At 36.9% G+C, this 11,964-nt stretch overlaps 1 protein-coding gene across 1 annotated transcript; it reads left to right on the top strand.

Moving 5' to 3' along the window:
* Positions 1–627: 627 nt before the first annotated feature.
* LOC104599771 (coproporphyrinogen-III oxidase 1, chloroplastic) lies at positions 628–7,783 on the top strand. Its single transcript, XM_010262471.3, has 8 exons — positions 628–1,499; positions 3,519–3,594; positions 5,579–5,673; positions 6,399–6,482; positions 6,845–6,932; positions 7,055–7,179; positions 7,305–7,403; positions 7,489–7,783. Exons 1-8 carry the CDS (start codon positions 939–941, stop codon positions 7,555–7,557), a joined length of 1,197 nt encoding a protein of 398 aa, XP_010260773.1. The 5' UTR covers positions 628–938; the 3' UTR covers positions 7,558–7,783.
* Positions 7,784–11,964: the final 4,181 nt, after the last annotated feature.

The raw sequence follows: 11,964 nt of genomic DNA, 5'->3' as shown, positions 1-11,964 counted from the left end.
ATATACAATAGATTTTGCTATAAAATAAACAGTTAAAAAAATCTTATAAAATATAAATTTATTTTCATTTTATTACACTTATTTTTTCATCAGATCCAATGTGATTCAGTCTTGATCCAACGGCCAAAAACTGAAAGTCTTAAAGTCATAAGATAATAATTTAACAAGATAGACCAAGCTTAACTTGTCACAAACGGAATTAGGATTATTATTATTATTGCCAGGCAAGTAGATAGCCCGTCCCCTACACCTACACCCACTCCACGTTGAATTCTATAGTTTCGCATACCATTACCGAGCATACTGGGCCCCACATGATAAGCTCGGTATCTAGGGCCCATATGTGCAGATCTGACGTGGTGTGTCATGATTGGTCCTGTGTATAGCAGTGTACGATTTGAAGTCCCAACACGACGATGACGAAGCCCCCTCTACAATTCAGCGGGTAGGGATCTGCTACCAACCTCTCACTCCCAACACTGTCCCAATAAGCCACTGTAGCCGCACATTGGCTTCCATGCCATTCGTGGGAAGATGTTCCTAATGCACGGCTGTAGTGGCATATTGGAACAGTGTTGGGAGCGTTTTCTTGTTGCAGATTTGAAGATTCTGAACTCCAATCCCAGCAGGGTGATCATTGATCAGATTTTCTTATCCAAGATCATCAAAGGAGGCAAGAACCAAGAACCAGTCTTCTTCCTTGAGTCTTCCACTCTCTGACTCTGCTCACTGCTTACCAGTTACCAGGGGCCGCTGGTGGAATTATCGGCCCACCGAAACCCTATCTAAAAATTTCAACAAAATTAAAATAATCTTCTGTCTCCGTCTCTGTTAAATCCTCTCGCTTTCAGCTTTCTCCGTTTCATCTCATCCGCATTTACTAATCACATCCCGCTAAACGTGAGTCGTTTTGGTGAACACCACCACCATCTCCACCAATGCCGACTGCCCTTCTCTCGACATCCTCCTCTCTCTTCTCACCTCCCTCCTCTGTCACTTCTTCTTCTTCTACTTCAAACCTGAAGAATTCTACTTTGTGTTTCTTCCCAAGAACCATATCTCCTAAAACACACATTTTGACCCACAGACAGACCAGCTTGCAAGTCCGATCGGCGGTGGCGATCGAAAAGGAGATCCCGGAGAATGAAAAGCCGGATACATTTCTCCGGGAGTCCGATGACCCCTCGTCTTCGAGCTCTCCGGCTTCTTCGGTTAGGGCTCGGTTCGAGAAGATGATCAGGGATGTGCAGGATAGCGTCTGTGCAGCGTTAGAGGCCGCCGACGGGGGTGCCAAGTTCAAGGAGGACGTTTGGTCGAGGCCTGGGGGTGGTGGCGGCATCAGCAGAGTCTTGCAAGATGGGGCCGTTTTTGAGAAGGCTGGCGTTAATGTGTCGGTTGTGTATGGGGTTATGCCCCCAGAAGCTTACAGAGCTGCCAGGGGTGAGAATTCAGCCGAAAAGCCGGGGCCGGTGCCGTTTTTTGCTGCCGGAATCAGCTCGGTATGTGATTCCCTAATTAAATTGCCAAATTAATTGTATACCCAACCTACATTTTGTTTATTGCTTTTGATAATTGTGCCATCAAAGTTCAATTCGTTTTTCTTTCTTTCCTATGGATTTGGGAGTGCTAATGTTTCTGTTAATTATTTCTTGAATTTGCTTAAATTGCATAGAAGGATTCAATGGGAAGATTAAATTTTTAATAACTGAAAATTTTGAAAAATTGGCTATGCTAATGCAAACTCGATTATAGATAGTTGTCTTATATTTTATTATCTTTGCTCCTATATTTGGGATTTTCTAGTTTTGAACAGCATTCTTGGGCTTTTATGGAGTTAAGTTGGATTAAATTTTCTATTTGCTACTTATCTAAATCAGGCACAGCAGTAGATTAATATTCACTTGTGGATCTAAAAATGCATATAGGAGTGGGTTTCATGTTTACGCATGTCATTTTCTTATTAACACTTCAACTGGTTACTTTATTCATGCTATCCTGAAAATGATTAATTTCAACTCACCTGCTTTCTATGTTACCTGGTACCTGTACATTCCCAGTGCACTAGTGTTGGATAAGATACTTACCAGATACTTTATAGACACTTTTAGATGTACTTCATAGTTTTTACACTTCTAAAATATGTAAATGCCATGTTTTAACAAATCATACTATTAAACAATCTGTACATATTAAAAATTTAATTAAATTTTGTAAGACATAAGTCTTGAGAAATGACATTTAGCTTCAAAGATTAGATATAAAAGCATGATGATATAAGCAGATTACATTGGACACCATACCTGTATCCATGTCTCTATCCATTTCTGAAAAGGCCCTTCTGTTACTTTTAAGTGCATAGAGACGTTAAGTGTCCATTATGCCTATGGTAACTCCTGCAATCAAGTTATTGGATTTTCCTAATTCCAACTTTACCCTTGAAATTGCTAATACGAGTAAAATATGTTTTAGTATTTCACTTTTTTTTTAATCACATAAACAAACCCTTTATTGGATTTTTTTTAATCACACCTCCCTTCTCCCCTCAAAAAGCCACAAGTTTAGAATCCAAACCTGAGAATGTGAAACAAAAAGGTAAATAGAAGGTTTAAGGGTATTTTATATTTTTGGTTAAAGGTTAAAGGTTTTTTTTTTCAGCTTAAGGGTTTTTCAGTCATCAAACATTTATGTATTTTTAACAACGGAAAAATTGGCATTTCAATATGTTTAAAACCACGACATCAGCGGTTCCTGTTAGATTTCTAACATTGAAGTAACTGAAAGGGGTCTATAAGTCCCTCTATCCCCAAAAATTGGGGGAGGTTTAAGGGCAGGCCAAAGTTCAGGTGAGGTTTAAGGCCTTTTCAGAAAACTCAAGGGAGGTTTAAGGGATTTGACCCTGTTGGATGGTTCATTTCCAGTCATACAACATGGAAACTCCATTTCCTGAAATCTAGCCATGTCACTTGTCAGACACCCTATTATCTTCAGGTAACAATTCCATTATTCTGGCATTGCAAATTTATGTTTCTCTATCTGGGGTCTTATATTTTATATCCAAAATGATGAAATTGAAGGCTATGGGTTCAAATTCAAAACTTGATGCAGTTACTATTACATACATCTAATCTTATTGCACTGAAAATTTGTAGTGATATAAAAGTTCAAATGGTATTATATTTTTACATTCAAATTCAGAACTTGATGATAGTGCGGAAACTACATGGGGTATTACATTTTTCTTTGTGTGTACTGTGTACTATTGGGTATATTAGAAATGAGCTTTGATATTTTATCAACACAATAGTGTTTTCTATAAAACTTTCATTTGTAAAAGTTCAAATGCTGCATATTATTCCTCCCACCTTTGATCATTGGATGAGCATTGCAAAAGTCTGATCAAGAATGATATCATGAAACTCACAGCATTTTGTACTGTAATTGTAGCCAATATATTCCAGCTATCTGGTTTGTCATTGATTTTTTTTCAATATTTAATTATCTATTTTCTCGTTTTCTAGGTTTTACATCCAAAGAATCCTTTTGCACCAACATTGCATTTTAACTATCGATACTTTGAGACTGATGCTCCAAAAGGTACCTCACTTTCAATTATATTATTTCATGCATATGGTTCTGATGGATACTGCCAATGCAGCATAGTTGGTAACTGATATATATGAAATAAAAGAGGGGAAAAAGAAAAAAGTGAAACTATTATGCTTAGCATCCATTCCATGTACCTAAATTATTTGTCCAAAGTCGAAACTGACTGATTAGGTATGGTTAAAAGGGTTCCACAGTAAGGGGATGGATGAAATTGAACCTTGATGGGAGTAGTGTAGGAAGTCCAGGTCCTTCTAGGATAGGGGGAATGATAAGAGATGAGAATGGGAATGTAACTGCAATGTTTTCAGGTCCAATAGGGGAAGGAGATTGTATCAGAGCAGACCACTTTCTTTAATCTCTCTTCTTCCCTCTTTCTCTCAAACTCCTCAAAGGCTTTCCTAGCAAACCCCTCCCCTCCCCAAAAATAAGAATCCAAGCTTCTTGCCAATCTTGCATCTCTATCAACAATTTCCTCATTTCTCAAAGCTCTATCAACAATTTCCTCATTTCTCAAAGCTCCCTTTCCGCCTTTTTTCAGACATCGGAATCAATGCTTCATTACACGAGATGGACCCTGTGGCATTAATCACCTCACCTTGCTGAACCCACCCTCCTGAGGTTCGGAACTATCAAGAATCTGAGATCCAGCCCCACCTCCATCTTCTACAACCGGCCCAACTTTCTTCGCACCTTTTTTACACCTTTTTGAAATTTTTTGTAGGTCCTGCCCCCACCAAACTGAGTTTCATCCCAGATAAAACTTTGGTTACATGAATATCTAGGTGATTTTGTTTTTTGTTTTTTGTTTTTATGAATGAATGGTATTTTATTAAATAGAGATAGGAATCTAGGTGATCTTTGTAAACCATAGAATATCTAGAAAAATAATTTTCTAATTCACTCTGAAAAGAAAAATTGTTGTCAATCTCAAAAATCTGATTATTGTCCCTAACTAAAAAAGTCAGATATGAAACTCTGAAAACTGATAAAAAAAATGAAACTCCAAATGTTCTTGACACCAAATAAATATCAACATTACCCCAACTAGAATTGTTATTATTGCCCCAACAATGAATGTTTTTATCCATATCATTATAATGGGGTCTTCACTTTCACTGGTATTTGATATTTCCAATAGTGGAAAGATACCTTGATACCTGAATATCACAAGCATCACTCAACATCTTCTGGATTAGAGAGTTGAGGATTCTCAAGACCAATTACAGATCTGGAAGTTAAAAAAAAAACAGAATTTTGAAGAGAGCAAGTGGACTAGGCAAATGAAAAATCAGTGACCTTGCTGTACCATACCCATACATTTTTCAGATAAAATAGATCTTGGTTTTAGGGTTTAACCTGTGTAAATGATGCACTTGATTCTAATAAGAGTTGGGTAAAACCAATTTTAACATTATGACTTTCTCTTCTCTTTCTTTGTCTCTTTTCAGTTGTCAACATTTAAAAATCCATAAATAAATAAGCGTTGCTATTTATGGAGTCTGTGCAGAGCTCCTTGATTTAATGAATGCACCAAATTAAAACCAGCTAGAATGAACTCCTCTAAAGAGTCCTCAATTGCTAACCTTCTTTTTTCTCACATAAAAATGGCAAAACTGAGGGTGGGCCTTGGCACAACGGTTGGATTGCTCCATTGCGACCTTGGTGACCAGGGTTCAAATCTTGGAAACACCCTCTCTGTATGTCTAGGGGGTAAGACTGCGTACATCTGTCTCTCCCTAGACTCTGCATTGGTGGAGCTTTGTGCCACTGGGTTACCCTTTTATAAAAATGGCAAAGCTTCTTTACATACCACTCTGAAATCTTTTGCCTCAGAAATCTCTCTTGAATCTGTTCTTCACAAATTTCTTGCACAATTATGTTTATCTTATTTTGATTTTTGTTCTGGAATCTCTTTTCTGAATTTATCCTTTCTTTCACTTATTTTGTATCCATGAATACATTCATTATGCAGATGTTCCTGGAGCACCTCGACAGTGGTGGTTTGGTGGTGGCACTGATTTGACTCCTTCGTACATTTTTGAGGATGATGTCAAGCACTTTCACACGGTATATGCCTTGGGAACAGACAACTGTTTTTCTGGCCTATTCTAATTAGCTTTTTTTTCATGAAACATTGTTTGATATGAAAACTTTTATATTTTCATAGTAAATGGAATTTAGATCTTAAAATGGAAAAAATTTCTTATGGAGCCTAAGCCTCCAAAAGCTTTACAGCATTTTAAGTAAAAGATTAACTTTTTTTTTTTTTTTAAAAAGTAACAGCTTAACTGGGAAATTATATTCTAAAGGACCTTGCATTGTACAAATTTGTGTAAAGTGGAGAAAATGCAGATGGAGCTTTCGGTAGTATTGACTCTTCTGCTGGTAAAATGGATTCTGAGGGGCCATTTGACAACAGCTGAAATGGCTGAACTGAGTCTGAATGACTTTTTTTTTCTTTGTATTTGAGTAGGTAAAATGATTGTATAATAGAATATTTGAGGGTTTACTAATTAATCCAACTTCAGCTTCACCCATTAAACATCATACAACTTACCAAAAAAAGGACTTTACAACCTGCTTAATAACTTTATTTGCTATAAGATAAAGTAGTAAGTCATTCAGTTTAGCCACTTCAGCTGTTATCAAATGACTCCTAAGAGAAAAAAAATTTTATCCTTAAGAAGTTGCTGATTTTAGCAATGAGCATGGGTCCTTTTGGTATGGCACAGATACTGCCTTGTTATTGGAATAAGCTTATTAGACTGACTTGAGCTTTTTTTATCTTGTAGGTTCAAAAAAGTGCTTGTGATAAGTTTGATCCCACTTTCTACCCCAGGTTCAAGAAATGGTGTGATGATTATTTCTTTATTAAGGTGTCCATTCCGCCCAATTTCTTGTCATTGTAGATCTATATTTGTGATAATGCACTTATAAATTGATTAGTCATTTCCTCAATGGATAATTATTTGGTTATAATTCAATGGATCGAGCTACTATATATGCAGCCTAAGTTGTTAAAAGGACATAATAGGCTTTCACAAAATCCTTTGAGTCTTTTCCAAGAAGCGTTTTATCTTTTCTCTTGGTTGAATGTTGGAGAAATAATTGGGATACATATTAGACAACTTAGGATGTATACCATTGGAGAGGTTGCCATTTCTACAAATAACTGTCAAATCTTATAAATGTTGTTTTCCTGCCAAACTTTTACTTATTTTGGTGGTAATGCATGTAGCACCGAGGTGAAAGGCGTGGACTTGGAGGAATATTTTTTGATGATCTTAATGACTATAACCAAGAGATGCTTCTTTCCTTTGCTACTGGTTAGTTGATGAGCTTGTAAGCTGTATTTGGTTTAATCTCATCATGCTAATATTTTTTTTCTTTATCCTTAAAGCTTTAGACCTTCCACTTCATACTTTTTACACATTTTATTGTTTTGCAGAATGTGCAAACTCTGTAATTCCAGCATATATACCAATTATAGAACGAAGAAAGGATACACCATTTACAGAACAACACAAGGCATGGCAGCAACTACGAAGGGGACGCTATGTAGAGTTCAACTTGGTAGGAAGACAATCTCCTGATATTGAAACAGATAGAACATTCATTTTTGGTTTGATCAGCAACAGATAGAACGTTCAATGTTCCTTAAATAGGTAATCCTAACATTTGTTTGTTTGAATTTGAAGGTATATGACCGTGGAACCACATTTGGACTGAAGACGGGAGGCAGAATTGAGAGCATTCTTGTTTCTCTCCCACTTACTGCACGATGGGAATATGACCATGTAAAGATTTTCTCTATCTATAGCTTCATGTTTGTTTTATGTCAAATATGTGTACTAATAAAAAGCCCTCCCTATTTATTTGCAGAAACCGGAAGAGGGGACTGAAGAATGGAAATTGTTAGATGCATGCATCAATCCTAAGGAATGGATCTGATATCCTCCGAAGGTATCCCTTCGTATCATTTTGAGTAGAACCAGTTTTCTTTGTTTTGCAGCTGTAGTGAGAAGCCAGGTAGCCAACTCTTTATTCGTTTCATTCCTCTGTAGCTAGATCGTTGGAAGAGTTGTAGTAAATTTCTCTTTTATGTTGTATAATATAATTGAGAAAATAAGGAACGAATTTGTGTATTATAAAAGAGTTTGGGATATCCGTTTTGTTCTCTCTCTCTCTCTTCAATGTGCAAATGCACGAATCACTCAACAAGTATAATATCGTAGTAAGTGAATAGATATAAGAGGGACTGGACATGGAAATGTTGTAAATTACAAGAATCCTTGGTAGTTGGTACTGAACATCATTGACACATCCAATTCAAGAATGGCTGACATGAATGCGGCCGACCAAAGGACGTTCAAACCATTTCACTGAAGTCGTTCGCGATCTAATTTCTTGGATCTCTATTCCCAAACGTTTCGTTTCTGTTGTGGTAGATGTGGAAGTGGAACTGCTACTATAATATCACTAATACAAGTATCTTTTGTTATGATCATGATGGATTTAAAAGTCCAATTTCAGAATCTTCCTTTATTAATCGTGTTGCAGAAGAAAAACCATCCATTCTCGTTCTTTTTACAAGGCAAACCAGGGGCAAAAGTCACAAAACAAGTAGTCTTCACCATAAACAAACCTTCTGTCAAATCAAATACCACCCAAGTGATTAGAATGAGCTTACAAAATTCTGTTATCAATAATATGATATAGTTGTAAGAGAAAAGGTAAAAGAGGGACTAAATGGTTACTTGGATGGAAATTCTGTAATGACAACTAATAACGTCTTCGTTCTGCAGTGAATATACTGTCTTTCAAGCGTGTCCTTTTTAAATGCTACAGTTGGTGGTGACTTGCACAACCATTTCTCCATCATTTATGGTTTAAAATTTTGAAACAATGAATGCTAAACATGGAGGGATCCTCCTGCAAGGTCTTAGAAAGCGTTCGATCTGTTAATTAGTTAGTTGCGGTGGTGGTATAGTTCTTTCCAACTGATTATGTGAACAATTTTTTTTTTACTAAATTAGATGATGAATTATGTAGAGGAGTCACGATCTGCTGCACTCATGATGCACACTTCCATTTACTCTATTACGGGTGTCTTATCACAGCGGATACTTGCCTTTGATTTTGGTGAAGGTCACACATACAGAGAATGTGCCCTTAGGCCTTAGCATATACATATCCATAGTGCACTGTAGTCTGTAGCACATGCACAAAGCATTAAGGCAAGGCAGTTCGGCTCCACTTTACCACCTTGCCTCGGCACCTTTTAAAATCATTAAGTCAACTATGTCCATGCCTCATGGAACAAGTTAACAAGGACACCATTAGAAGTTTAGAACTAATCCATTATGAAAAAGCTTATTTAGAAAGCAAATGGGGTATTGGGAGATTTTCCGATTGTCCTTCCATATAAACTGGCCTAAACAAGAAATCATAGAAGCCACTAAATAACAGATTTGAAAAACTAAGGTCCAACATGCTTAGTCAGTGTTTTCAAAACCGGACTGGACTGGAATAACCAAGAATTGATCACCTGACCGGTTCCGTTTCACCCCAAAACCACTTTTGTCAAAAACCATTGATTTGGTCTGCAAATCGCTAACCTAGGTGGTCAAACCGTCGAACCGGGCAATGGTTTTTGGCCTTTTTTCGTTTTTTTAATTTTTTTATTTTTTTATCAGAGTGGGTCATCCATTCAGACCGGGCAGTTGGACCATTCGATCTGGGAACCAGGCCCCATAACGGTTCCCTGTCTGGTGCACTTTAAAACCTTGTGCTTAGTCATCATCATTATCATCCATCCATATCTTATCCCAACCATATGGGATTGACTACGTAAATCCTGTTTCATCAATCCGTTCTAATTAAGGCCATACCCACTGTTAAACAAATCATTTTTTACTACTTTTACCCATATTTTTTTGGTCTACTCCTAGCTCTTCTAACCCCTTCAATGTTGTAATAAATCACTTCTTCTAAATGGAGCAATTGGTGGTCTTCTATGCACATGACCAAACCATTTTAGTCAAACATGCTTAGTGCTACAAATAATTTGAGGTACTATTTTACAAACAATATTACACAAAAAAAAAGTCAGGAACACAACTTATTGCAGAGGCCTGAAAACTGGAATTTTCTAATTTTTTATGTATTTTTGTATTTTAGATAGTAAGAATTCCCAATGTCAAAAACTCATACCACCCCCAACTGAAGAAGGACAAAGCTTATGAGAAATCCACAAAGAACAGCCCCATATACGTTGAACTGCTCACCTTGGGTATCAACCAAGCTCATGATAGAAGAACCCATTTAGTATAAGACATTCACAGATCACAGCCCCACACCCTTTCCCACAGAGGGAATTTACCTCTCTAAGTTTGTGCACATAACTAGCTACTATCAACATAAAGTGCACAGTAAATGAAGTGCATTAACAGAATTAAAAAAGACCACTGCCTTACGGACAAATTTAGAATACAATCTAGAATCTCTGACAAGTTGGAGACGGCTTAGAGGAATTTCAAACCGGTATTTCAAGAACTCATATAATATTTTTCTTAATTGATGATTAGATTATGACTAAAGATGGTTTTACTCTGCTATTTCATGGCTCTCTCGAGTCTCACCTCTATACAAAGTTTCCCATTTCACCTTTGAAAGCCACAAAACAACCACAAGTCCACAGCATCAGACATGACAAAATTTATAATCATGAAACTGATGGACATAAAGAGAACAACAAACCTGGGAACAATGAAGGCATCCCCTGCATATATACTCATTTTCATTGCAATAAAATGATGGAAAGGTGCTTTGACGAGATGGCCCCTTAATTGGGGGAATTCAATTGGTTCCCCCTTGTCCTCACCCAACTAGAGTATCTGCCTAGGGTAATATGACAAAGAACCACATCCCTAACCCTGTTACAAAAAATCAGTTATGAACTAAATCTCCTTAATTAGGCATCAGTCAAGTCTCAAGCCATAGGCTGTTCATATGGTAGTCACCAGAGCACAAAGAATAGCTCACAACTGGAATCCTGTTAAACTTACTCCTTATGTAATGATCTAGTTAAAAAAGAAGAAAAGCACAGAAAGTTCATATGGTAGTCACTGGCTCATGAAATACTGGTACTTTAGATGGTAGTAAAACTTTTGAATCTCAATGCCAGATGCTGAAGGTTATTTCCTGTTAAAAATTTAAACTTGTACATGTAAAGATTCAGTTATAAAAGCAGAAAGGCACAGAGGGTTCAAATGGAAGACACTGGCTTGTACAACACCGATGCTTCCAATGCTAGAAAACTTTCAGACCTCAATGTCAGATGCAGAGGCTTATTTCCAACATTGGCTAGTGAACATCATCATCATGATCATCTACACATTATCCCAACTATATGAGGTTGGCTACATGAATCCCGTTTCACCATTCCATTCTGTTTAGTGCCATATCCATTTATAATTTGATTGCTTAAATAATTTCTTACTACTTCAACCCATATCCTTTTTGGTCTGCCCCTAGCCCTTCTAGCCCCTTCAACTTGCAACAGATCAACTGCTGTTTTTGCACCTAGAAAGTAGGCAGAATACTTAGTCATGCAAAGAAAGTTCCAGATCTCTTCCAAAAAATGCCATTAATAAATAAAGAATACCTCTTCATACAACTATGCTCCAGAGACTTGATTAATTTTGCACATGTCAAGGTGGTTGCCAACTTGCCATTATCCATAATTCCATATCATGGGAAGTAGTACAAAATAATGGGCACCCTTCACAACTCATAACTCATAAGTGGATTTCAATTTGACATTTGTGACCGAATAACTTTACAGATGTCCTATGGGCAGCTTACTATTTCTATTTTCTTAGCCTATTCAATTGCAATGTTCAATTAATAAAGAAAAGGATACTTAGAACACATCAGGCAAGAAAGAGGTGACAAGTATGCACTTCAAGATGTAAAACATCATAGGCCTTACAATTAAAAAAGTTCGAAATTCTATTAACAAGATCAAGAAAAAAGGTTCCAAATTAACAAGATCAAGAAAGGCCATTACCACTGTTGGTCCCAGGCTCCAGCTATTTGGAATGTTAGGAGAGTGGAATAGATATAGACCTAATTTTTGGTATTTTTTTGCACAAAGTGGCCACTCACAGATTGAACCCATGTTGCATGCTTGTCAGCCTGAGATTTTACCAATGCACTGAGCAATGGTATCTGCAGGGGTTATCTAGATTATAAACTGTATTTAAATTCTATTCTGAAACATATAATCTATACATAATGAAAGAAACTTTAGGGTTAAGTTGCCAGAAACAGCTCCATGAGGTGCCAGTCAAATAG

The sequence above is a fragment of the Nelumbo nucifera genome, chromosome 7 (genome assembly GCF_055504915.1).
Source record: "Nelumbo nucifera cultivar China Antique chromosome 7, China Antique-T2T, whole genome shotgun sequence".
In the NCBI taxonomy this organism is placed as follows: Eukaryota; Viridiplantae; Streptophyta; class Magnoliopsida; order Proteales; family Nelumbonaceae; genus Nelumbo; species Nelumbo nucifera.
The sequence above is the reverse complement of the archived record's forward strand: the minus strand, read 5'-3'. Positions and strand labels throughout refer to the sequence as shown.

What these genes read in the sequence shown, in the direction of transcription:
- LOC104599771 (XM_010262471.3), top strand. Translation starts at nt 939, where the DNA reads ATGCCGACTGCCCTTCTCTCGACATCCTCCTCTCTCTTCTCACCTCCC. An exon ending in ATGATTATTTCTTTATTAAG is followed by an intron (nt 6,483 to 6,844) that starts GTGTCCATTCCG and finishes TAATGCATGTAG; the next exon opens with CACCGAGGTGAAAGGCGTGG. An exon ending in GCTATGTAGAGTTCAACTTG is followed by an intron (nt 7,180 to 7,304) that starts GTAGGAAGACAA and finishes TTGAATTTGAAG; the next exon opens with GTATATGACCGTGGAACCAC.